The sequence below is a fragment of the Saccopteryx leptura genome, chromosome 13, assembly GCF_036850995.1.
Source record: "Saccopteryx leptura isolate mSacLep1 chromosome 13, mSacLep1_pri_phased_curated, whole genome shotgun sequence".
Taxonomy (NCBI): domain Eukaryota; kingdom Metazoa; phylum Chordata; class Mammalia; order Chiroptera; family Emballonuridae; genus Saccopteryx; species Saccopteryx leptura.
The window spans coordinates 16,163,207-16,190,611 of NC_089515.1; the positions used below are offsets into that span (position 1 = coordinate 16,163,207).

Sequence of the window (27,405 nt, forward strand, 5' to 3'; positions counted from 1 at the left end):
AGTCAATACCCGCTGTACCCCAGGCCATACCATTCCAATCAATATCCCTTGGCTGTACTTCTGACCATTCCAGCCCAAATCACAGGTGTTGGTATTTTTTTAAACTCCCAGGTAATTCCAGTTGCAGTCGAATCTGAGAGCCACTGGCTAATATGATTGTCACGTGGTCCTTGTCAGAGGCCAACTCTTATCACAGTCTTAGAGGAAACGGACACCATGAGGTAAGTATTTGCAATAGTTTATTATCTTAAAGACTGTACATTTACAAGTGGAACCAACACGTGTGCTGTGGGGGTAAACGAGAGCAGGACCTAGGGTTCAGGGGAGAAGGTGAGTGGGCTCCCTCCTGGAAGAGCAGCCTGCCCAGTGCAGAGGCCAGGCTTCCCCGGGGTGGGGCTCTGGCTTCCCCAGGGGTGGGGCTCGGGCTCCGGCTCCTCCATTCAGGAGGCTGTGCTCAGTGCAGGGCTTTCTTCACTGGAAAGTGCACTTGATGTTGATTCAGCTCCTTCCCCCACGGCTTCCGGCTCAGCTGCAAACTGCAGGGAACAGATTTCGTCACCAGTGGTAGTTACCTATCACTGTAGGTAACACTTTCAGAATGTTGTTTTCAAACAATCGTCATAGGCCCATAATCCTCCCGTGTCAGTGAAACTAGAAAGGCTAGGAACTTTTCCGTGTGACCAGACTTCCCTTCCGTCCACAGATGGCTGTGTATGCACAGGTGCCTAGGAGAAGTCTGTCTCCCAGACACAGTAACAGGACTGATTTGAAATGTTTAAAGGTTTTGTGGAGTAGTTAGAAAACGAACTGGAAACAGCTTTTTGGAACTTAAAAGTCTCTGAACTTGAACACTGGGAAACCTAAGGTTGGGACTGTTGACAAGTTAAGTTTTACTGGAGAACAAGAAAGAAGTCACAAAGGGTCCCTTTGGTTCTTGACCTCGCGGTCAGTTACACAGGCTGGAGATCATGAGGAAGGGACGGAGACTATGAATGGACCTTGAAGAAAGGTATGTTGACAAAAGTAGCCCAAAATCATAAACGTCAGCCACATTTATGATGGAAAGGACAAGATTTATTTAGTACGGAGTTGAGCTTCCATGTTGTAAGTTTAAAAGCCCCCAAACTATAGTTTTATAATTGAGTAGCTAGAACAACAGACAGGAGAAGAGACAGACAATGCACATCGGGTTCGTTTTTGACCCATTTGGCCAGGAGGCAGGTGACCCCAAGCCCCTTCCGCTGCCGGTACCTTCACTCCTGGAGACTCTCGTACAAGCTGTTGATTTGGGTCTGAAAGTACTTGGCAAGCTCGCCCCGCTTTGCCTTCAATGTTGGAGTCAAGAGCCCATTTTCAATGGAAAATGGTTCTGAGTGGAGAAGGATGCATTTGACCTGGAAGAGAAGATCACACACACACACTCATTATTGATTTGGACTTTTCTGCAGAGCCCTCTAAGTGCTCTGTGAAGAACCTTTAAGAATATTTCACCTTGTGAAAGCGGGATTGGCAAAGTGATAAAAAGAAAGAGACGAGAAACACAGGCCCATTCTCCCACACTTGTAATTTGGGGAAGAAACGAGTAAGGAGAAGGGATAATGCACGGAGAAGGTCACCGCCACGTAAAACTAATGGGTGCACGGGGCAAACTCTCAAACCAATCCCTTGGCAACTGGACATGTAAATCCCATTATAAATACAACCTGGAACCTTCCAGTGTGACTTGAGAGGCCATGGGCACACCAGCAGTACACACCTGTTCGAAGGATTTAAGGCCACCTTCTTTCCCAATTTTCTGCATGTCTTCCAAAATGGCTCCCTTTACAACCTGAGGATATAAAACGTGGCTTAAAGCATGGCCGTTTGAAAAAGAGTGTAAGTGAAGAGCTAAGCACGAATCAACTCAAACCTGTACAAAAAGCCCGCTGGGCGGTAAGCAGGACAGGAGAGTGCATACGTGTAAGCGTCTCTTAGGCCCCATGTCGCTCAAAGAGAAAAAAAGAATGAGAAGAAAAGGCAACTCTAAATTTTAAAGGGGTTTTCTCCGAATGGCATTTAAAATTTTTTTCTCTTTTCCAATTTTGTTTCCTACAAAGAACACGTTACTATAAAAAGAATAGGGTTTGCTGTTGTTATTTTTCAACTCCCCAGCCTGTCCTCTAATCTCATAACATCAGTCAATCTATTTAGGGTTCAGCCACCTACCACAAATTCAGGAAGAGGGTTCCTCCAGACAGAAAGCTCTGGGGAACTCATGGCTGCCTGGGCTACTGGGGCCTCCCCTCTCCCTCAGCAGGCCCCCGGGGGGTCCACAAAGCTTTGCTAAGCGAGACTTACTTGGTTTTGGCACATTTCTTCAAAGGAGCCCTTCACCCCAAGTTTGGCCGCAAACGAGGGAAGCACATCTGGGTCAGGAACCACCACTGCTACTAAGGAGGACTAGGGAGGGAACAGGCATGTGAGAACCATTCTACTGGTGTCTCCCAGCGGGGCGAGAAAGCGGGCTCAGATCTTTGAAACGTCTTTTCCCCAGACCTCAAATGCAGTACTAGTAATGCTCCTCGTTCCTCACCAGACTTTCAAACTCTCCTGGAACTGTAATCCCATTTTCCCTTTACACAAATATTCTACCCAAATTTGATTGTTCAGAAAGAAGTGGTGTTCTGCCTGACCTGTGGTGGCACAGCGGGATAAAGCGTCAACCTGGAACACTGAGGTTGCTGGTTCGAAACCCTGGGCTTGCCTGGTCAAGGCACATGTGGGAGTTGATGCTTCCTGCTCCCCCCCCCTCTCTCCCCCCCTCCCCTCTCTGAAAAAAAAATTGAATAAATTCTTTTTAAAAAATTATAAAAAAAATATTAAAAAGTGGTGTTCCACATGATACTTAAAGCATCTCTGGCCTGTCCACACCAACCCTCCCCCACTCCCAGAAAGCTAAGTTTCAGCGCAGTATTTACAAAACAGTTTGTGCCAAGGGACTTCTACTGCAGTGGAAACTAAATTCAATGTGGGTCTCTTTTTCCTGAATGGCTACCCTTCAGTATAAATGTTCAACAATTCCACTGACTTGTTTACAGAGTCCATCCTAATTTCAAAAAATTATTTTCATTGATACTGTCTTATTTGAGACTTGAAATGCTTTATTGCTTTAGTTTCCTAAGCTCTGACCTTTTCATCGTAAGCCTAGCTAAACAAATTTTCCGTAGCTGCTGGGGTCTGCCTTAGTCTCTGCCGGAAACGGCTGTTGTTAAAACAACATCTTACCCGTAAACTCTCCCCGTGCACAAACACCTGCAGCACCACTCTACTCCTGATGTAGATATTTTCTATCTTCTCTGGAGCGATGTATTCCCCTTGGGCCAGCTTGAAGATGTTCTTTTTCCGGTCGATGACCTTCAGGGTTCCGTTCTATGGGAGACAGACAGGTGACGGCATCAGTGTCTCTGAGCCCTCTGTGGCTGGCATCGTTGGAAAAAGTACTGAAGTCACAGGTATCTCCTTTCTTTAAACTTGACTTCTCCACGGACCTTTGGGCAATCTTTCATTTCTCAGTCTTGGCTTTGAGGAAGGGGGAGGGAAGTAGCAGGAACCCATCTATTCTGCATATCTATGTATATTCTGTATATCTATTTGGGGAATCGATGTGCAGCCTGAGAATAAGTGCCCGGGACCTGCTGGGCTTGTGCAAATGGTTGCCTTGTCTACTGAAGAAATTTTGCAGCCCTAAATTTCCCATAACTTATTTTCCCATGACTCCATTTCTAGAGCTCCTGGAAACAGGGAAGGAATGATCTTTTATTAAGAATTTTGAGCCTGACCAGACAGTGGCGCAGTGGATAGAGCATCAGACTGGGATGCGGAGGACCCAGGTTCAAGAAAATTAAGAATTTTGAGCCTGATCAGGCAGTGGCGCAGTGGATAGAACATCAGACTGGGATGCGGAGGACCCAGGTTTGAGACCCTGAGCTTTCCAGCTTGAGCGCGGGCTCATCTGGTTTGAGCAAAGCTCACCAGCTTGGACCCAAGGTCACTGGCTTGAGCAAGGGGTTACTCGGTCTGCTGTAAACCCTCAGTCAAGGCACATATGAGAAAGCAATCAATGAACAACTAAGGTGCCACAACAAAAAACTAATGATTGATGCTTCTCATCTCTCTCCGCTCCTGTTGGTCTGTCCCTCTCTATCCCTCTCTCTGACTCTCTGTCTGTTTAAAAAAAAAGAGAGAGAATTTTGAATAAGTTAGATGTCGCTGTCCTCCAGTCCGTTTTCTGTATTCCTTCTGTGAGATCTGGGGGCAGGCTGAAACAGTGCCTCTGTTCTAATGCGGTGCAAGCAGGTCAGTAACTGCACTTGTTAGGTCGGAAGCAGGACTGGGGAGGGCTCTCTGACCAGCGACCAGAGGTCGTTTGCAGCTTCATTTCTCTGAGCTAATTCGTCTGAGGAGCTTAGGGTCTTAGAGATTTGAACTGCAGAATTGGGACGAGTGGCAAATACAGTACACATGATCACACCCTAAGTAGGGCAGGAGACCGAGCCAACCCTGGGACCATCAACAAGGCTCACTTAAGAAATTAGGCATCCATTCAGCCTAACAGACATCTAAAAGTGATGAAGACGGCTCAGCCCTTTACAATTCTAGTGTGGTGACACATCTATTGCCTACATCCTATGCTTTTTTAGAGCAGAGAACTCTTATACAGAAATAGGTATGTTAGCATAGTACTGCTAGACCCAAATCTATGAAATACATCATTAGGACCAGTGTTCCTGGAGTTATCACTAAACGTTCTGTAAACATCACTTAAATCTTGAGAATATTGAACCAGAAAAGAGTGTCAGACCTGGCTACAGTCCCACTCTCCCAGCTCATAGTAGACAAGAACTTTTCAGAGAGGAGACCTTGGAAAATCGCTACAGGGCGTCTACTTCTCCATCGCAGTGATGCAGTAATTCCTTCTCTTCTCAGGAAAACAGAGGGGGTGGACAGAGGCTACTGATCGTTGTTTGTCACCAAGCTACGCTTTAAAAGTAATGTTTCCATATCTTCCACAGAGAGTGGCAGTAAAGGTCAATGAGAAGTAAAACCGAGCCTCTGCACACACCTAGTTTAGAAATCTTGCTTCCTTCTTTTGATACGTCTCTACATATTAGGTGGAATGTATCTCTTTGAACCTTATAAAAGGCAAATTGTTATGAGGCCATGGAATTATCAAATCACAATTTCTGTCTCAAGAAAAGTAAACAAACAACAACCAGACTGCTACACTTCTTTTTTTCTTTCTGGAAAAGTCACCTAATTTTCCTCCAGCTATAAGCAAATCTATTCCATGGTTAAGCAAGGCACGCCAACTCAGCAGAGTACCCTACTCAGATCTCTGCCCAGCTTGTTGATAAGCAGATGGTCCCCTTCCTCCTCCTCCACCCCCAGACCTGAAGCATGGATTCCCACTCCCAGAAGCTTTAAAAAAACACCCACCGGGAGCCAGCGACCGATGTCTCCTGTGTGAAGCCAGCCATCTTTGTCCAGGGCTTCCTCTGTCTTCACGGGGTCCTTCAGGTAGCCTTTGAACACGTTGGTGCCTTTGATGCAGATCTGCACACCAGACGGTACAAAGTGGTGAGACCAGCAAAGGCCTGGGCATTCTATAAAACACTTGCTCCCACACTTAGGTCACTTGCTGGTTTCAGCTACAGTGAAAAGAGCACCCCTCTGTAATTCCCGTTGTGGGGGATGGGAAAGTGAGGCTCAGAAACACTCAGTTCCCCACCCCAGATCTCCAAGGAGTCAGACCCAAGCCCGCTCACAATTGTGTGCTCTTCCTGATTCAAACGTCCCACCATGATTGTCAGGACGTGACTACCGGGCACACCCTACCTACCTCTCCTTCACTGTTCACTGAATAGTAGTTCATGTCGGGCACGTCTTCCAACTTCACGTGATTGCAAGCCAGGGGGACTCCGACGTGGCCTAGAACACAGCACAACGAGTCAGTGGGAAACCGTACACGATGATAACCCCGGGCACGATTCAGAGATATTTATGGGCGGGCTCTAAACAAAAAGAGACTGAAAATGTCATCTGCCAAGATAAGAAAGCCTGGACCAAAACCTGAGTTGGCTTTTGCACATCCATCCAGATGTGCAAAACTAAGCTTACCCAAATTCACACGTGCAAGTTCACTCAGAGCCCTTCTCCCACCCACCACACCTCCCGCCCAGTGGACAGAGAACCCACCTGGTTTCCAGTCCCCAGGTGTTGTAAAGGTGCAGCCAGCAGTGCATTCTGTTTGACCGTAAGCTTCAAACACCTGGGAAAACCAAAGAAGGCCTTTGAGACTGACTGGAGCTAAAGCAGGAGCTGGCCATGCCCTGTGGCAAGACAGGAGGAGCAGGTCTCTGAAGCAGCATTTTGAAAGGGAAATAGTTCCGGCTGTGGTGCAGAACGGGGATGGGCAAGCTCTCTCTGGATAGGACCAGATGGTAAATATTTTAGCCTTGTGAACCACGTGGTTTGTCTCTCAACCACTTACTGTATTTTCCCCTCCATAAGGGGCACCTAACCATAAGATACACCGAGGGTTTTAAGGAGGAAAATAAGAAAAAAAAAGTATTCTGAACCAAATGATGTGTTAAAAAAATTTTTTTTTTTTTTTTGTATTTTTCTGAAGTTAGAAACAAGGAGGCAGTCAGACAGACTCCCACATGCGCCCGACCAGGATCCACCCGGCACGCCCATCAGGGGGCGATGCTCTAACCATCCGGGGCGTTGCTCTGTTGCAACCAGAGCCATTCTAGCACCTGAGGCAGAGGCCATGAAGCCATCCTCAGCGCCTGGGCCAACTTTGCTCCAATGGACCCTTGGCTGCGGGAGGGGAAGAGAGAGACAGAGAGGAAGGAGAGGGGGAGGGGTGGAGAAGCAGATGGGCGCTTCTCCTGTGTGCCCTGGCCGGGAATCAAACCTGGGACTCCTGCACGCCAGGCTGACGCTCTACCACTGAGCCAAACGGCCAGGGCCTGATGTGTTAAAATATTTAATAAAATAACGTATTGTTTGCTCCATAAGACACACGGGCATTTTCCCCTCCACTTTTAGGGTAGAAAAAGTGCATCTTATGGAGCAAAAAATACGGTAATTCTGTCAATGTAGCAAGAAAGCAGCAGTAGACAATACGTGAGAGAGCAGGAATGACTGTGTGCCACAGTGGGCCAGGCTTGAGCCGCGCTGCCGTTTGCCAATCCCTGGTCTAGAGCAGTGGTCCCCAACCTTTTTTGGGCCACAGACCAGTTTAATGTCAGAAAATATTTTCATGGACCGGCTTTTAGGGTAGGACGGATAAATGTATTACGTGACCGAGACAAGCGGCAAGAGTGAGTCTTAGATGGATGTAACAGAGGGAATCTGGTCATTTTTTAAAAATAAAACATCATTCAGACTTAAATATAAATAAAATGGAAATAATGTAAGTTATTTATTCTTACTCTGCGGACCAGTACCAAATAGCCCACGGACCAGTACCAGTCCGTGGCCTGGGGGTTGGGGACCACTGGTCTAGAGGACAATCTTGACTAGAGAGGCTGGTGGGAGGAAACAAGTGACCAAGCTCCTGCATTGGGGGGGGGGGGGTGGCTATGAGAGGCAGAGTTGATAACGATGGAGAAGAAGGCATTTCTGGGGGGAGCATGAGAACAGGACCTTCTGATCTGTCAGTTTTGGGGGCGGACGGAGAGGAGAGTATTAAGAATGGCCAAGAGGATGCTGCTTTGAAAGATTAGAGGACCTCTGGCCTCGGCATCAACACAGAACCTTTTCTGAGGTTGGTTATACAGATAAGGGACACTCGATGACAGGGGTCCCCAAACTTTTTTCACAGGGGGCCAGTTCACTGTCCCTCAGACCGTTGGAGGGCCGGACTATAAAAAAAACTATGGGCCCTGGCCGGTTGGCTCAGCGGTAGAGCGTCGGCCTGGCATGCGGGGGACCCGGGTTTGATTCCCGGCCAGGGCACATAGGAGAAGCGCCCATTTGCTTCTCCACCCCCACCCCCCTCCTTCCTCTCTGTCTCTCTCTTCCCCTCCCGCAGCAAAGGCTCCATTGGAGCAAAGATGGCCCCGGGGCTGGGGGTGGCTCCTTGGCCTCTGCCCCAGGCGCTAGAGTGGCTCTGGTCACGGCAGAGCGATGCCCCGGAGGGGCAGAGCATCGCCCCCTGGTGGGCAGAGCATCGCCCCTGGTGGGCGTGCCGGGTGGATCCCGGTCAGGCACATGCGGGAGTCTGTCTGACTGTCTCTCCCCGTTTCCAGCTTCAGAAAAATACAAAAACAAAACAAAACAAACTATGAACAAATCCCTATGCACACTGCACATATCTTATTTTAAAGTAAAAAAACAAAACGGGAACAAATACAATATTTAAAATAAAGAACAAGTAAATTTAAATCAACAAACTGACCAGTATTTCAATGGGAACTATGCTCCTCTCACTGACCACCAATGAAAGAGGTGCCCCTTCCGAAGTGTGGCGGGGGCTGGATAAATGGCCTCAGGGGGCCGCATGCGGCCCGCAGGCCGTAGTTTGGGGACCCCTGCTCTATGAGGACAAGGCTGTCTGTAACATTCATGCTTTGCATGTTTGTTGAATGAATGAACTAGTTAGCCATTTGGGTGGGGGGAGGGGCAAAAAAGAGACAATATCCATGTCCAATCCCTTGTACGAAATTCCAGATGGAGCAGAGAGTTGGTTGGAAAAAAAGTAAAACCATAAGATTACCCGAAAACATGAATGAAAACAACCTTGTGAATATTGGGGGTTAGGAAGGCCTGTCTAACCAATTCAAAAACTACAAATAGAAAAGATTAATCCATCTCACTACTTAAGCATGTGAAACTTTTATATAGCCATATATGAGACAAAAGATGAAAGTAGGGAAAATATTTCTAACACAACAAAAATCAGCATTATAATGATATGAAGAACTTTAGAGAGCAATATGAAAGAGAACCAAATTATCCTTTGCCTATTTTTTGATATTGAAGTAATAATTTATGGAAGAAATACAAGTGCCAATATGCAACAGAAAAGATGTTCAGTGTTAATAAAAGAAACAAAACCCCAATTAGATTTTTCATGTATCTAATGGGCCAACAAACCCTTTCACTGGCAAGAATATGGAAAAATAGGCCTCATGCATTATTTGCAGAAATATATAAAAAAGACTGATATTCTTCCCTGGCCGGTTGGCTCAAAGGTAGAGCATCGGCCAGGTGTGTGGCTGTCCTGGGTTCAAATCCTGATCAGGGCACACAGGAGAAGTGCCCATCTCCTTCTCCACCCTTCCCCCTCTCCTTTCTCTCTCTCTCTTCCCCTCCCGCAGCCAAGACTCCATTGGAGCAAAGTTGGCCCGGGCGCTGAGGATGGCACCATGGCTTCTGCCTCAGGTGCTAGAATGGCTCTGGTTGCAGCAGAGCAACACCCCAGATGGGCAGAGCATCACCCCCTAGTGGGCATGCCGGGTGGATCCTGGTCAAGCACATGCGGGACTCTGTCTCTCTGCCTCCCAGCTTCTCACTTCAGAAAAAATACAAATAAAGAGACTGATCTTAACAAAGGGAAGTTTGATAATCTACATTAACGTGTTAAAAAAAACCAAACAACTCCAAGCCTGACCAGGCGGTGGCACAGTGGATAGAGCATTGGCCTGAGACACTGAGGACCCAGGTTTGAAACCCCGGCGTGAACACTGGCTCACCAGCTTGAATGTGAGGTCACTGGCTTTAGCATGGGATCACAGACATGACCCCATGGTTGCTGGCTTGAGCCCAAGGTCACTGGCTTGGCTGGAGGTCCCCGTTCAAGGTACAAATGAGAAAGCTATCAATGAACAATTTAGGTGCTGCAACTATGATTTGATGCTTCTCATCTCTCTCCCTTCCTGTCTGTCTGTCCTTATCTCTTTCTCTCTCTTTCTCACAATTTCCCTCCAACAATTTACCCAATAAATCCCTACTTGTCAGGATTTATCCCAAATTAATAATAGCATAAATACTAAAGAATATACAGGTGTCATTATTATGTATACTTCATTGATTATAACAGCAAAAAAAAAAAATAGATAAGCAAATGATGTTCATCAATAGGAGACTAATGATTTAGGTACATTCACCAAATGATTATTCCTAATCATTAAACTATGTTGATCTTTATTAGACAGGAAGCGATGGTTATAGGGCACTGTTTAACAAGTATTGTCAAGGCCTGATGCCATTTGTGTAAAGGTTTCTATACACGAATGCACAAGAGGTGACTAGAAGAAGAATATTATCTCCTGATTTTGAGATTCTGAGGTGACTTTCTCTTTGGAATCTTCCAGTTGGTTTTTAAATTTTATTTAAAAAGTGAGCATAGTTTGTTGCAAAAGTGAAATAAGTTGTCTTCAAAGATGCTTGGTTGATTAAACTTTGGGACATGGACACACAGGTTGGGGGAGATGAGTAGATAGAAAGCATTGCTCTAGGCCCTGGCTGGTTGACTCAGTGGTAGAGAGTCAGCCCAGCGTGTGGATGTCCCAGGTGTGATTCCCAGTCTACGGCACACAGGAGAAGCACCCATCTGCTTCTCCATCCCTGCCCTTCTCGTCTCTCTGTCTCTCTCTCTTCCCCTCCTACAGCCATGACTCAATTGGAGCAAGTTAGCTCCATAGCCTCTGCCTCAGGTGCTAAGAAGAGCTCAGTTGCTGAGCAATGGAGCAATACCCCAGATGGGCAGAGCATCACCCTCAGGTGGGCTTGCCAGGTGGATCCCGGTCGGGGTGCATGAGGGAGTCTGTCTCTGCCTCCCTTCCTCTCACTGAGTAAAAAAAATGAAAGAAAAAGAAAGCATTGCTCTATGCATTTACCTCCCAGACTACAAAAAGTAGATAGATAGATAGATAGATAGATAGATAGATAGATAGATAGATAGATAGATAGATAGATGATAGATAGACAGATCAATAAGTGATTGGCTTACCGAACATCCCAAGGCCGCCCGGAGGAATGTCAGGACAGGAGAGGAGATGGGGGCGGCTCCAGTGACCATGATGCGCACCTTCCCGCCCAGGTTGTCCTGTTCAGTGGAAACAGAAGACCTGCTGAAGCCCACTCCCTTGGCTTCCTTTTCCTCCATTGCAAAATGGCTTGAACAACCCACCCACTGTTGTTACGAGCGTTCAACTTGCAAATTTACCAGCACTTAGAATAAGGCACCATGGAAAAGCACTTGAGAATGTTAACTGTTATTGTCACCACTATCCATAACTGAGGCCAGATCTGCATTAAAAACAATTTTTTTTTCTCATATAATTTGTATGTTTGGTCCCTTCAAATTACTTAGAATCTCAACAAACCATCTGAAAAAAATATGAGTGCTGGAACCAAAGTAAAATCTGTCTTCTGCATTTTGACCAATTTCCTTGAGTGACAGCGTGGTCCAAGCGAGATCTCAAGGGGTGGGTGAACGCGAAAGGCTCTCCAGTTAAAGAGACACCTGACCGTCAGAGAAAGCAAGGTGAACGGAGTCCATGGGCAGCCCCGAGGTTTGCCTGGCTCTGTCCAGGACCCACGCAACCTACCTGGATCTTCCGAAAGATGAGCCAGTCCCAGATACTGTCGCGCCTGATGATGCCCCTCTTCACCTCACTGAATTTACTGGAAATAGCCAAGTTCAACAAGAACTTGCTCAAGGGTGTCTTGGCTTCATTTTGAACCTGCAGGGTGATAACTCCTTTGAGTTGGAAACCTATTGGAGATCCTCACCAAGGCTCATCAGTAAGCGAGAGACGCTGCCACCCGGCTTCAGGAGGAAGACGCCTCCGATCGTGAACGGTTTGCTGGCTAATAAAGAGCCCTGGGAATTATGTCCACACGAAGAAAGCAGCGAACTCAGTACGTACATACATTCAGAGCTCCAGTGCCTCCAGACACCTTGTGGGACCCCAGCAAGAAGCTCTGTAATCAGTAGGTGTTACAGAATCACAGTAACGACTTCCCGGGAAGTTGGCTGTAAGTAGATGCATGCAGGGGGAGAGAGAGAGAGAGAGAGAGAGAGAGAGAGAGAGAGAGAGTGTGTGTGTGTGTGTGTGTGTGTGTAGGGACCGGGAGCGGGGGTGGGAGGGTGGCGATGGAGTGGAAGTTGACAAATTCTTAACAGCAGAGTCCCTAAGAGCCTCAGGCCTGAGCACAGACAGTGCCTCCACCTCAGTCAGCCCAGCAAAAGCAGGGCCGCACCTTATCGTAGATCCTGTTAAGGAGTCGAGGCACCACGGGGAACATCGTGGGCTTCAGGGTCTTCATGTCATCAGGCAGCAACCGAATGTCTCCCTGGAAGAACCCAACTTTGGCTCCACAAGAGTACGCAACAACCTGGAAGCGAAACCGTAGGGCAGGGCTCAGGGCCAAAGGACCAGCTCCGGGTGGGGGTGGGTGGGGACTGTCCTCAAGAGGGTGTCGCAGGACACTTCGCTGCTCATGGTGCCTTTCAGTGCTTTGGCACTAGGGAAAAACACTGCCAATTCAACTAGAATATGTGTATAATTGTAAGACTGTCTCGATTTCAGAAACGTGAAAAATATGCTTATTAGAATTGCTATTTTATTAATCAGATATCAATACTTTAGTCCAAGGAAGTGAGTCTCTCATTTATCATTTCATGCATCAACAGAGAAGCTGGTCAAAGAAGTATTTAAGAATAAGGCTCAGTCTGACCAGGTGCTGGTTCAGTGGACAGAGCGTCGGACTGGGACACTAATGATCCAGGTTCAAAACCCCAGCTTGAGCATGGGCTCATGTGGCTTGAGTGCAGGGTCGCTGGCTTGAGCAAGGAGTCACTCACTCTGCTGTAACCCCCAATCAAGGCACATATGAGAAAGCAATCAATGAACAACTAAGGAGCCGCAAAGAAGAATTGATGCTTCTCATCTCTCTCCTTTCCTGTCTGTCTGTCCTTTTCTCCATCTCTTTCTCTGTCTCTGTCACACACACACAAATAATAATAAAAAATTTAAAAAGAAGAAGGCTCAGAGCCAAAGGACCACACCCCGGGGCAGAGAGAGGAGTTTGCATTCCTTACCACCTGTGTCTTTGAAAGGCCAGTGCTGCTCTCAGATCACACATCGGCCTCAGAACAGCCCAAAAAGCTGGGAGTCCACCCACATCCACTCCCAGATGGGCAGCTCTCCTCCAGGACACACGACCCTGGGCAACTATCTCATCCACCCTGGATATCTTACCTGGATCAAATGCTTCCTCTCTGCCTCCCTGTAGTGAATTTCCTATTCTCTAATCCTAGATCTCTTTAAACATTCTAACCAAAATAAAGTTAAAAAGAAGGAAAATATCTCCTATCCCAGGTCAGAATTAAGTAAGGGCCGATAGTAAGCTCATGACTCTGACCTCGCTCGACTTGCAGGCACACGGCGTGAAGGCAGGAGCAAGCCTGAGTCCACTGGACACACACAGACCTAACAGAGGAAGGCCCAGCACAAGCTAGGTAGGGGCAGTGCCGAGACTCGGACTCAGCTGTGCCAACTCCCTGCCTGTGCCCTTCACGTTAGAGAAAGGACTGCCAGAGTTAGCTAGCCGCCTTTGGAATAAACGTGGGACCAGCAAGTCAGGTGTCCCTTTCCACGTACCCACTAGGGACGCGAGCCACTCACCTGTACAACCCTCTCAAACATATGAGCCAAGGGGAGGTAGGATATGGTCACATCATCCGGGGTGGGCGTAAACGTGTACTAAAGATGGGGAACAGAGAGACACAATTGGATCAGTGCCAACCTTCTCTTCCAGAGGAGAGTTGAGAACTACTCCTACTAACCACAGTTAATGAGAACTCTTAATAGCTCTATTGTATATTTGAAAATGGGTAAGAGAGTCGATTTCAAAAGCCCTTGTCACAAGAAAAGAGAATCTATAAATAGGTGTGGTGATGGATGTTAACTAGACTTACTGCGAGAATCGTTGGTGCAATACAGACAAATGTTGAATCATTACATTGTACCCCTGAAACTATTGTAAAGTTAGATGTCAATTAAATCTCACCTAAAATTAAAAAAGATTTTTTAAAAACTAGTTCCTCCCAGGAGCACCACATAAGCAGGATTGTGGAGGGCTGCGGTGACCCTACAAGGCCAAGGCCTGAAAAGGCAGGGTCCTCCACACATGATGTACAGTAGTAGTCCACACTCAGGCCCATAACCATTTTTTTTTCTCTGCCTTCAAGATTAAAATCTAACTTCAAGATTATAACCTTACGGCAGATTCACATTTTAACGAGGACCTCTTTTCCAACTGACCACTGACCTCCACACATTTGAGGAAAGCAGCAGCATTTGCAACAACATTTTGATGGGTGATCATGGCTCCTTTGGGGTCCCCTGCAGGAAATAAGAGGTAGAAAGATCCTTTGTGTAGCTAATAGGTAACCTCTGGCTTTGAAATAAGAAGCTACTGTCAATTGGCTCCATTCCAGAGAGCCAAGAGCTTCTCTTGTCACCGTGTCTTTGTATGAACGGCATATGACTCTGCTTCTGAACGATTCATGCCCCCAGAGAGTCTACTGCTGACAACTTTCTACCGTCTCCACAGGGCACAGCCATGATCTCAGATAGCAATACAGTGGGACAGAAAAATCCAAGTGACACGCCACTCCTTGTGCTGATTTTATCTTTCAGACTTCAGCTCTAACAGTGTGACCTAGCTATCACCTTCGAAACTGGGCAGAATGAAGTGGATATGACTGTAGGTCATCATAGGGACATTAAAAGCTATTAAGAGTTCTCATTGATAGGCAGCTGCCAGGTAGGGACAGGGTGCACAGCGATCTGTGTAGAACTGTCCCTGGGATACCTTGATTGAAGGACCATTCTAGCGGTGTCAAGTTGAGAGTGGTGGGTTGGGGAAGAACGTTGACTTTCTGATGCCATCTTTATGACCCCTGACATCTGTAGCACGAGGACACCTCCTAGTATGTTCAATGAAGTTTATTTGCTTAGACTTAATAGTCTTCTATTTGGGTATCCATACTCAAAAGCCGAAGGTGGTAAACCCCTAAGGACAGGGTTCATTGTATGGTTTATTTTCCAGCCTACCACTGGTCAGAGACCCACGCCCTGTTTCTGGCTGACCAGAGGCCTCCGGTACAGCTTCCTGGGCACTGACCTGTGGTCCCGCTGGTGAAGCAGATGATCCCCAAGTCTTCTGGTTCAGGAGGCTGGAGGGAGAAGCACGGGAGCTTAGTCTACCCCGGACTGTGGGGGTTAACGGGGCAAGATCCCAATTCAAACAGAAGAAAACTTACCACAGGTTTTCTGAAATTCTCCTTGCCTATATTCTACACGAACAGAAAACCAAGAAAGAAAGACGTTACTTGAGATGGACAGACTCGTGACAAATACAACCCTCTCCCTTTTCCACGAGAACACATCTGGGGGAATGTCACCCAAATCTCAACCTGGATCAAGCCCAGAAGCCTTACGGAAAAACATGAGGTTTATCTAGATTACAAGGAGGGCAGGTCGCAAGTGTTCCAAACTTCCCACTGCACTTTTAAGGTTCGGTCACCTAGGACCATCGCTAAATCTTTTCAACACTATGTAGAGTTGACATTTCAAGGCTTACTACGTACCAGTCACTGTCCTGAGCACTTTCTTTTTTTTTTTTTTTTTTTTTTTTTCATTTTTCTGAAGCTGGAAACAGGGAGAGACAGTCAGACAGACTCCCGCAAGCGCCCGACCGGGATCCACCCGGCACGCCCACCAGGGGCGATGCTCTGCCCATCCTGGGTGTCGCCATGTTGTGACCAGAGCCACTCTAGTGCCTGAGGCAGAGGCCACAGAGCCATCCCCAGCGCCCGGGCCATCTTTGCTCCAATGGAGCCTTGACTGCGGGAGGGGAAGAGAGAGACAGAGAGGAAGGCGCGGCGGAGGGGTGGAGAAGCAAATGGGCGCTTCTCCTGTGTGCCCTTGCCGGGAATCGAACCCGGGTCCTCCGCACGCTAGGCCGAAGCTCTACCGCTGAGCCAACCGGCCAGGGCCTGAGCACTTTCTATATATTAATTCAGCGAACTCTTTAGCCCCTCTGTGAGGTAGGGACTATTTTATCCTCATTTTACAGAAGGGCAAAGGGAGATCCAGAGTAGCTTGCCCAAGGTCACCTAGCTAAGACTGGCTGGCTCCCGGACCATGTCCTTCCCACCACGGACCTCAACACTTATACATTCCCACTCGGAAGCCTGTGTACGCCAGCCTCAGACCTTTCTCCTCCCCTGGCACAGTTTCTGAGCTGTCTTGGGGACATTATTCTCGAAGCTTCACAGCATGAGCCCTGCCACCCCTGGAGGACAACAGCCCACACTCTGGCGTAGATGTCCAGCCCGTTGCCCGTGGGGTCAGAGCAGCCCTCCGGGGCTGCGCAATGAATTTCAGCCCATTACCTCGGCATCGAGGAAGGATAAGATCTCAACCCCGCTCTTCTCCCCTCTCTGCTTCAGGTCGTCCTCGAAGGGATCCATGAGGATGATCGTGGTCAGGCCTGGAGTGAGGCCCTTCTCCACGTTCTCCAGGAGGACTGAGGCCTTTCGCGGGGTGTCGCAGATCACTATGGCGATATCAGCTGGAAGCAGAAACAGAGCCAGAGGTCAGCTTCCTGCTCTGCTAGGTGCCTGATGGCCTGGGAGGGGAAGGGATTTCTAAAAATGTCCAAGCTGGTGCGTCCCCCAAAGGGCATTAATTATATCTGCACATATATAGGAGCTAACAGAAGCAGAAGCACAGACTTCCCTCTGTGCTGCCAACACGGTTCAGTCTCCAGAGAAGCCACAAAATTCCTTCCACTCAAGGACACAAATTGTTGCTGAGTCACTCAGCAGTGGTCCTGTCGGTGGGTTTTATTTGGGGAAGGGGAGCATGGGGCAGAATGGAAAGGAGGGGACACATGGAACTTCAGCAGATGAACATTTTAGGATTCTAAATGTTATCGTTTGCTTTGATACATTTTTACACAGACAGAAAACGCCTGACTGTGTCTATAGATCAAATGGATCGACTGTTATTTCTGTTACAGAATGTAACATCTTGGAAATTTGGAAGGGCTGTTACTTGTCCGTTGAACTTGTTGTATTCATTTGACAATGGTCATTTTTTCCCCTACAGACTCACTGTACGCATTGGTACAAGCTGGTTAACTGTACTGACTTAGATTTACAAGAACAGGCACTGAGGGTGAAAGTTGCAGTGATTCAGTCACCCACTCTGGCCTTGTCTCCAGTGTGACCAAAGTCAAGTCTCATCTCTAAACTACACTGCCATCCAATGTCACCTTAAAGCATTTCACAGACTCTTCTATCGGGGCATATTTTTGGCAACTTCCCTATAAATTATATTGTAGGTCCTATAGGACAGCCAAGACTTGAGCATTTTTTCTGGTCACAGCATTCCAAGTCTGCTAACCAAAGCAGATACCGGGGAAGTCCTAGGCTTTGGGAAAGAATCGAGTTGTAATGTAATAGCGAAGGTTCACCCTTGTTGATAATGTAGATGACGGCGTCTGCTCCCAGGGTATCGTACAGGGGAACGGCTACCATGGAGTACGTGTAACAGGCTAGCTCAGAGATGATCCACTGTATGAAGAGAAGTGCAGGTAAGGACCAGAGAACACTTTGAAGGGGAAAAGTATTAACTTAGTCATTGAGCCAGTAAATGATCTTGTAGTTATTTGATTTAAAAAAAAAAAAATCACTGTAGGGCTGTAGGGACTACCACTGCTCATGCTACAAAGTACACTTAAATAAAGGAGATAAGATAGGCAGAGAGACAGCTGCAATACAAAGGTAGACCGGGATACAAAGGTAGAGTGTGATAAGTTCTATGCACAGGAATATGGAAAGCATGAGGGAGTTTGAAGGAGGCAGAGGTCACTCTCAAGGGCAGGGTCAAGGCTCTGCAGGGGGGAGGGGTGCTTTGGGAAAAAGGATGAAAATTGGGCGGGGCTTTGAAGAACTGGCAAGATTTGGTCGTGGAGGTGGAGGTGGAGGCAGAGAAGAAGGCATTCAGGGAAAGAACAGAGGCAGGATAGAATGACATCAAAGTATTATATATCCATCAGGAGGCGTGAAGAGTAACAGAGAAGGAGTCCAGAGGTTATGGGCTGAACTGCAGCCCTAACCTGCAATGCCACTAATTTTAAAGATAGGGCCTTTAAGGAGGCAATTATGGTTGAGTGAGTTCATAGGGTGGGTCCTAATCCAATATGACTAATGTCATTTCTTAGAGGAGGAAGAGACACCAGGGATGACAGGAAAAGGGTCATGTAAGGACACAGTGAGAAGGCAGCCAGCTGCAAGCCAAAAAGAAAGGCCCCAGGAGAAACCAAACCGGCTGACATCTTGATCTTGGACTTCCAGCCTCCAGAACTGTGAGAAGATATATTTCTGTTGCTTAAACCACCAGTTTCTGGTGTTTTGATATGGCAGCCCGAGCAGACTAATATACTAGGTTTGGTGTTAGGTTTCTAAACTATCTAGATTCAAGGCTATGTCTTCTCACTGAAACTGGGTGTAACAGATTAATTCCAATCATCTTGATGTCTAAGATCTGCTGGCCAGCAGCAATGAATGCCTTGGTTTACTTCAGGTACAACATGCAAGTTCCAGTTCTGATATGAATACATCCTTCTCTAGAATACCTTCAAGCTCTTATTGTCCAGTCCCTTTTACCTTCCTTGTTTTCCTCATGCAACCAACAGACTGACTTAAAATGACTCTTAAGGGGCTGGGAAATAAAAGAAGTCTAGTCACTTCACTTAGAGCACTACACATTCAACCAGGAATTAAGGAGGCCCGGAGGTGTAACTCTTCCAAGGGGAAGAATATTTAAAGAATATGAGATCTTTCAATAGCTTTGGTAAGTCATCAACAAGTACTGGATTAGGGGTGGGTTTAAAGTCTTTAGACTTAGCCCTGACTCATTTGCTTGAGTCAATGCCAACAAGGTTACCTCTGGCCTGTTCTGAGCAAAGATGCCAACAAAGTGGTCTGGTGAGGGCTTATATCCTCTATGCAAAAGACAGGAGCCCAGGTACTCCGCTCGATCAGACACCTACAAAAGAGAGAGACAGAAGAGAGAAGGAGACACAAGTAGTCAAGACCCAGCCAGAGGAGACCAAATTAGCTCAGGATATCACGTGAGCAAAAGAATCTGTCCCAAACATGAGTTTCACTTACCTGTTTGTAGGAAAGCCATCTGTAGGGTTGGTTTGGTTTTCTATATCCCAGGCAAGGCCCATTGTCTAAAAACATAACATTAAAAGAAAATCAGCACCATTTGCATGCAAATTCTTTGGACCAGAGAAGGTAAAAGGGAATGAGGGATAGACAAGACATAAGAGATAAATCTAGCCTGACCAGGTGGTGGCACAGTGGATGGAGCATCGGCCTAGGGTGCCAAGGGCCCAGGTTTGAAACTCCAAGGTCACCAGCTTGAGTGTGGCCTCATCTGGCTTGAGCACAGGTTCACTAGCTTGAGTGCAGGGTCAGTGGCTTAAGCGTAGAATCATAGACATGACCCCATAGTCGCTGGCTTGAGCTCAAAGGTCACTGGTTTGAAGTCTAAGGTTGCTGGCTTGTGCCCAAGGTCGCTGGCTTGAGCAAGGGGTCACTCACTCTGCTGGAGCCCCCCAGTCAAGGCACATATGAGAAAGCAATCAATGAACAACTAAGGTGCTGCAATGAAGAACTGATGCTTTTCATCTCTCTCTTCCTCTCTGTCTATCCCTGTCTGTTCTTCTCTCTGTCTCCTTCTCTGTCTCTGTCTCTGTCACATACAAACACACACACAAAGATAAATCTACTTTGAATGCAAGCTTCTCCTATGTGCCAAGGAAATTCAAAGGTAGTAAGTAGTCAGTTCTCAAAGCAGAGTCTTACAAACTACCCTTGAAGCATTTAGGAAATTCTACAGAACAGGGGTTGTTCAGTGTTAGGCTATGACCTCCCTGGTAATTGGCATTCAAAGGAAGCCATGAATATAGATTAGCCCACATAATGTGAACAAGTAAAAGCCCATGAGAAACACAGCTTGAATTGCATAATCTTGGACTGAGCTTCTTTATATATATATATAAAAAAAATCTGCTCATAAAAATATTTAAAAAATCTCAAAATACGAGTTGTTAATAATGTCACATCAACAGCAGTATACATTGATATTCTTTTAAAAAAATTTTAATTGGCTTTTAGAGAGAAAGAGAAAGAGAAACTTTGACTTGTTGATCCACTTATTCATGCCATCATTGGTTGAGTCTTTTCTGTGCCTTGACTGGGGATTGAATCCACAACCTGGGCATGTTGGGATGATGTTCTAACCCACTGAGCTAACCTGGTCAGGGCTGCTATTCTTCTCATAATTCCTTTGCATAGTTCTATAGGGTTGTGATAAATATAATATATATATTTTAAATTTGTCCTGCTCCCTTTCCCTGTTGGATACAAATGTTCCCATGTTATTATTTATTCTGTCGAGATTCCAGTGGCCTTATTACAGCTGACCGACAAAGGATTCTACTGTAGCTGAGTTTCTCTCATTGTAGATATTTAGATGATTTCCAAGGCAGATACTGTACATAATGCTATGGTAAATATTTTCAAATTAATCATTTCAAATTTAGAACATTTTCTTAGAACAGAGTCCCTAAAATGAAATAGCTGAGTTGAGAGGTGGGGTTGGTTGGAATGGCTCATAATTTTGAGAACATAGCACCACATTGCTTAATAAGACCCACTGTGACCACCTGCTTTTCTCCCACCGGCAACATATCAAGTCATAGACTCTAAACAATATCTCTTTTTAAAATATTCTTATGGTTTGATGGGTTTAATAAACTATTACTGCCTGACCAGGTGGTGGGGCAGTGGATAGAGCGTCAAACTGGGATGCCGAGGACCCAGGTTCGAGACCCCGAGGTCGCCAGCTTGAGCACGGGCTCATCTGGTTTGAGCAAAAACTCACCAGCTTGAGCCCAAGGTCACTGGCTCGAGCAAGGGGTTACTCGGTCTACTGAAGGCCCGTGGTCAAGGCACGTATGAGAGAGCAATCAATGAACAACTAAGGTGTTACAATGTGCAATGAAAAACTAATAATTGATGCTTCTCATCTCTCCGTTCCTGTCTGTCTGTCCCTGTCTATCTCTCTCTCTGTCTCTGTAAAAAAAAAAAAAAAAAAAAAAAAAAAAAAAAAATTAAATTAAAAAAAAAAAAGAAATTATTACTTCAGTCTAAGTTTCTTTAACAGCTAGTCAAGTGGGACCCTCCCCCTGTTTGGTGAATCGTATTTACTCTCATCTGTTCACGTGCTGTGCCTGTTTACAGGAGAGTGTCTCCTGAAACACCAAGGCTCCCTGGGACCAGAGCACACACGTGAGCCCACACCCAGGTCCACAGACATATATTTGCCTTCAGTATCTTTATAATCATGCGTTACATATGACAGTGGAGCAATTGAAATGACTCAGCCTCTTACAATTAAAATGGTGTAGGAACATCACTTACGAGACTGGACAGTCATCTCAGCCACGGAAGCTGTGTGTGCAGCTAAGAGACAAGCCTGAGTGGCTGCCAAGCCGGCGTGGGACCCGGGTATAAATGGAGAGCCAGAGGTAGGAGAACTCCAGAGGGGCTCTGGCCACCGGGAAGGTTCGGAGAGCGGGTTTCGAGGAATTCAGAGGGAAATGTGTAAACTGCCAGGCGAAAGGACAGAGGGAAAAGGAAAGAAAGCAGGAAAGAGACGGCTGTTCCGGTTGAAAAGATAGAAAAAAACCAAAGAGACTGTCCTCAGGAAACATTAGGACTTGGTCTTCCTGCTGAAACAGACGCATAAAAGCTCAAGAAATCAAGCCTCAGACCGGACTCTTCTGTGAAGCCAGGCAAGTCCTGGCCGGCCAGCAGGAGGGCCCCAATGGTCTACCAACGCGAGTTTACTGATGTTAATCACCGCGTGCCCCATGTAGAAGACGCACCTTTTTCTGAAAAGTTTGGGGCCTAAAAACTGGGTGTGTCTTATACAGTGGTTGTAGATTTTTTTTTACTTGCATTTCCCACTTTTTCGCACTTATTTTTGCGCTCATTGTTGTAGATGAATAAAACTTGAGTTCAATAACTTTATGTAATACATTTCTTTCCAAATATCAGGCCTCAAAATTAAGGTGCGTCTTCTACATGGGAGCGTCTTATACATGGGGAAGTACGGTACTAGTGATGATGACCGTTGATGGAGTGCGTACTGCGTGCTAGGCACATTCATTCATCTGGTCTTTGTAACTACTGTTATCCCTGTGATACTGAGAGTCAGGAAGAACCGGGCAGCTTCTCCAAGCTCACTGGGTAAGTGGCAGAGCTGATGGAGATAGAAAGAAATCACACTGCGTCTCCTTATCACTTCCCTATAGGTGAAAATTCTAGCAGAGGCCCGTGGCCCAGGAACAAGTCAAATAATTGGCCCAAAGGGGCACCAGCTGATGTCTCATTAAACTCTGTGCCCTAATCAGCTTCAGCCTCATGAGACAAAGTCCTGACCCGGCAACAGCCAAGCTTCTGATTAATTACGCGACTCAGATCTAGCCTCTGTTCTAGGGCATGGTCATCTACAAAGTGCCCACCCTTCAACAACTCCAAATCCCTACTCTAAGTTAGGTAGAATCAAAACTATAGCATGCAGGCCCCTCCCCCCAACAAAGCTTTGCTAAAAATTTGTATTCTTAGGTCTCAACTAGGTGGAATTCTGACTCAGTTTAACGAAGTGGAGCCAGAGGATCTACATTTAAAAATTATCCCCAGGTGATTTTCAACACACCATCTCTCTGCTGGGTAGGGAGGGGTTAATAGTACACGTTGGCGTTGAGGTATCCAAGTTAGGATTGGAAGGGTCATTTTTCTGTGGAGACAGCCAAGCCAGATTTCTCATGTCATTTTCATTTCATTTGTTTAGTTTTAATTTGGTATTGGAAAAAAAAAATAAATCTCTAAATAACGTGTTTTATGCATCGTTTTCTAGTTCTGTCACCTTTAGAAGTTTCCTGAACTCGGATTGTCTGTTTCCTCATTTTAAAAAATGAGGGTGGTATTAACTCATCCCTCAGGTTTAGGGAAGAGATTAGTAGACATTATGAGTTGTACCTATTGCACAGTTAGGACTTAACAGGAGTTGGCTCTTAAATACTATCATAGTCATAGTTAAAGGCAGAAGGGAAGGGAGGGATAAGAAATCACATAGGTAAACCGATGTCTGGACAGAACATTACCTCAAAGAAAAAATAACATAGGGAGAACTATAAGCCAAATGATTTTGAAAGGAAACTAGTACACCTAGCATTGTGTTCAATGATAAAAAATATAAGTACTGAGGCTTGATACAGTGTGTCTATAAAGTCATGGTGTACTTTTGACTAGTCACAGGAAAGCAACAAAAGACGATAGAAATGTGAAATCTGCACCAAATAAAAGGAAAACCCTCCCAGTTTCTGTAGGATGATGTGGCAGCATGTGCGCATGCACAGATGATGATGTAACACTGTGTATACAGCGGAGCAGCCCACGGCCATGCCAGTCCAGATGTGGACGCTACAGAGGAAAGTTCGGTGTGTTCTGTGGCTCGCTAAATTTGAATCCATGACCAAAGCGCAACGTGAATATCGGTGTATTTATAACGAAGCGCCACCACATAGGAATAACATTACTGGGTGGGATAAGCAGTTGAAGGAAACCGGCAGTTTGGTGGAGAAACCCCGTTCTGGTAGGCCATCAGTCAGTGCTGAGTCTGTAGAGGCTCTATGGGATTGCTACCTAAGGAGCCCTAAAAATCTGTGCGTGAGCCCACATCGAACTGCACTGAATAGGTATGGAACTGGGAGAGTTTTCCTTTTACTTGGTGCAGATTTCACATTTCTATCATCTTTTGTTGCTTTCCTGTGACCGGTCAAAAGTGCACCATGACTTTACAGACACACTGCAAGTGAGCCAACAAACGGCCATGTGGTGGCATTTCTAAGAAAGTCCAAAGATAATTGCCTTGTGCGATACCAGCAGTAGCAGTCTGGGCCAGCAGTAGGATATTGGGGTCAGGACAAGGAGAAAAGACAGGAGGCCTAAATGCTAATTCTGGCTCAGATTCTGAATCTGGAGAATTGTGCTTATGCAAAGCGTGTTCCTAAACAAACATGATGTACTAATGTACTAGTGAGTTAATCAAAATAGTTTCCTACACATTATCATCGACTATTTAACAACCACTTGGCAGGGAAGTTCTTGTGTTAAGTGAAGGAAAGAGTCAGAGAGGCAGAGTGGTTTGCACAAGGTCACACAGCTGGACATGGAAGAACTGGATTTCAAGTCCGAGGCTGTCCACGTTATTTCCTGATACTGTCATTTTCTGGTTCCTGCATCCATCGCGACACTACCAATGTCCCCCTGCATTTTGTATGTTGCCATTCCACTCAGACAACCCCTGGGTTTTTAGAAGTGAGACAGGGAAGCAGGGGTGTAGAACAAGAGAGCATCTAACAGGCTTACCAGAGGCAGCAAGTCCTCTTTTGAAAACTTCATACATTGTCTTGGCATCTGAGAAGAAGTAACTCAGCAAGTCGTTGTTCTTCTGGTAAGCACTCCTACGTGCTCCTCCCTAAGACATAAGGTCAAGTTTAGGAACCCTGAGTCTCTCCACACCCTTTCTAAACTCTTTATTTGACGAGAACATAAATGCTGACCATTGAGGTCACAGGAATTACCACCTCCCCATCCTATTCGATCAATCAATCTTTTAAAATTCAAAATTGAAGTATTTTTACATTATAGAAACCCAGAGCTTGTCACAGTTATGTTTTTGGCAATCTTTCCCCCACCCCTCTAGGGACATACACATACATATACAACAGACACATCTGAGATAATATTATAGGTTTTGTCCTTTAAAAATTCGTATCAAGTTTAAACATCTATGGAATGCATACTCTGTTCTAGGCCCGGTGACTGTAGATGCAAAGTAGGTTGAGACATAATTGCTGGCTATGAGCACCTCATAAGTGAAATATTCTGGAGTGGTGTTAGGGTGAGAAAGGAAGAACACTCACATGTAATACCGTGATGTACATGCTGAACTAAAATGTATGTTTTGGGAAACTAATGAAGCCACCAATTCTGTATGAAGTAGAAAGGCTACAGAGAAGAAATGATACTTCAATATAGATTTTCAAGATAAGTAGGCATTGACCCAAATGATGTGGATTGGTAGAGGAAGGGAAAGAGGAATGATTCAGAGGGAAGAAAAAGCCTGGATAATGGAACAGAGGCCAGCAAACACATTGCAGAATCTGCTGGGCAGCTGTTTTGAGAAAGACGGAGTAGCTAGGGAGCTGTCTAGAAATATCAGCTGGAACTACAGGGTCAGGGCCTCATGTGGGTCTTGGAGCTACAGTGGAGCTACAGGCATGGTGCAACCTTCATGAAAATTAGTCCAGATGGGCATCCATCAAATAAGCACACAAAAGGGACTATTAAAGAGTAGACTAAGAATGAGGCTGTCACGAGAGAACTGACTTGTCTGGAGCATTGGGGAAGATTTCCATGAGATGTTACATTAAGTCAAGATGTGAAAAATAAAGTTCCTTATCTACTAAAGGAAGACAGGGTCTTGCCATCTGTTTTCACAGATGGGCTGAAGAAGGAAGAATGAAAAGTGAGTCAGACTAATTTTAGGTAACTGGATAAGAAGAGATGTATTTATTTTTTTATTGATTGATTTAGAGAGAGAGGAAGGGAAAGAGAAAGAGAGAGAAAAAGATCGATTTGTTGTTCATGTATTTATGCATTCATTGGTTGATTCTTGTATGTGCTCTGACCGGGGATCAAACCTGCAACCTTGGTGTATCGGGGACAATGTTCTAACGCAGTGGTCCCCAACCTTTTTTGGGCCACGGACCGGTTTAATGTCAGAAAATATTTTCACAGACCAGCCTTTAGGGTGGGATGGATAAATGTATCATGTGACCGAGACAAGCATCAAGAGTGAGTCTTAGATGGATGTAACAGAGGGAATCTGGCCATTTTTAAAAAATAAAACATCATTCAGACTTAAATATAAATAAAACGAAAATAATGTAACTTATTTATTCTTTCTCTGCGGACCGGTACCAAATGGCCCACGGACCGCGGCCCGGGTGTTGGGGACCACTGCTCTAACCAACTGAGCTCCCTGGCCAGGGCAGAGATGCATTTAACTGAGACAGAGCAGGAAGGGAAACTGGAAAGAGTATGATGAGTGTGTGAGAGTGTGTGTGTGAGTGTGTGTGTGTGTGTGTGTGTGTGTGTGTGTAGGGAGAAGATATGCAATAAAGAAACTCATTGACCCTGAGTGTGTGAGAGTGTGTGTGTGTGTGTGTGTGTGTGTGTGTGTGTGTGTGTGTGTGTAGGGAGAAGATATGCAATAAAGAAACTCATTGACCCTGAGGTACTTGAGTGTCACTGAGACTAGAACTCAGGGGAGAGGTCAGAACTAAAAAGTCAAATTTGGGTGTCATAGCCTTTGAGGTACATTTTTAAGTCACAGAAGAGGAAGGGTTTTCTCAGGTGTGAAGAACTAAAGCAGGAATTGGCAGACTTTATTCTGGGCCTACATCTGGCCTGAACCAGCTTTTAAAAATACAGTTTTATTGGAACCGAGCCGTGCTCATTCATTTACATATTTTCTGGTGTTTCACGCCTCAACAGCAGAGCTGAGGAGTTGTAACAGAGCCCATCATGGCCTCCAGAGCCTGAGCTGTCTGGCCTTTTCACAACATGTCTGCCGCCAACCCCTGCTCCAGAGGAACCAAGAGATGTGAGGCCGAAACTCTAGGATGAGGCGGGGAAACAACCCAACTAGCGGAGAAAGGCTGTTTTGGAATTAGAAGGACATTTCATTGAAGGATATCTTGAAAAGCAAAAGGAGACATTTTAAGAAAGGAATCTCAAGTCAATTGGGAGGAAAGCTGACGGAGAAATCATTGAATTTGAACATTAGATTAGGAGGGACCCAGAAAATCTGGGGAGGTGGTAGCAGTGAAGGTCTGAACTCAGTGGGCTGAAGTTCAAATGAGGAAATCAACGAACAGATTACTCTGAAAAGACTCTGGTGGGAAAAGGAAGGAGTGGAAGAGGGTGGTAGCCTGAAGCAGTAGGATGGGCCGGAGAGGACATGTCAACGACGGACACACAAACACACCAGAACAGAAGGGAGGTGGCGGACAGAGGGGTGAACTCAGAATAAGAGTCCCAAGTAGAGGAAGGAAGTTCAGGGAAAGATCAGAAGGGGGTTAGCCTTACAAAGGAACAGGAATGCCTTTTCTTTCTCTGAA

At 45.9% G+C, this 27,405-nt stretch overlaps 1 protein-coding gene across 3 annotated transcripts in view; it reads right to left on the bottom strand.

Annotated features, from left to right (window-relative positions):
* Positions 1-226: 226 nt before the first annotated feature.
* The window catches only part of ACSL5 (acyl-CoA synthetase long chain family member 5), a 47,905-nt gene continuing 20,726 nt past the window's right edge, over positions 227-27,405 (bottom strand). For all 3 annotated transcript variants that reach the window (XM_066354725.1, XM_066354724.1, XM_066354726.1), the window contains exons 3-22: positions 24,587-24,695; positions 19,250-19,314; positions 19,023-19,124; positions 17,548-17,647; positions 16,463-16,641; positions 15,329-15,361; positions 15,190-15,241; positions 14,332-14,405; positions 13,686-13,763; positions 12,259-12,393; positions 11,604-11,738; positions 11,003-11,098; positions 6,235-6,307; positions 5,879-5,967; positions 5,476-5,592; positions 3,265-3,408; positions 2,338-2,439; positions 1,757-1,828; positions 1,252-1,394; positions 227-536 (exon numbers count right to left, since the gene is read on the bottom strand). In XM_066354725.1, the coding sequence (XP_066210822.1) occupies positions 1,254-1,394; positions 1,757-1,828; positions 2,338-2,439; positions 3,265-3,408; positions 5,476-5,592; positions 5,879-5,967; positions 6,235-6,307; positions 11,003-11,098; positions 11,604-11,738; positions 12,259-12,393; positions 13,686-13,763; positions 14,332-14,405; positions 15,190-15,241; positions 15,329-15,361; positions 16,463-16,641; positions 17,548-17,647; positions 19,023-19,124; positions 19,250-19,314; positions 24,587-24,695 (1,896 nt within the window). In that variant the 3' untranslated portion in view covers positions 227-536; positions 1,252-1,253. The remainder of the gene's footprint in view (positions 537-1,251; positions 1,395-1,756; positions 1,829-2,337; positions 2,440-3,264; positions 3,409-5,475; positions 5,593-5,878; positions 5,968-6,234; positions 6,308-11,002; positions 11,099-11,603; positions 11,739-12,258; positions 12,394-13,685; positions 13,764-14,331; positions 14,406-15,189; positions 15,242-15,328; positions 15,362-16,462; positions 16,642-17,547; positions 17,648-19,022; positions 19,125-19,249; positions 19,315-24,586; positions 24,696-27,405) is intronic.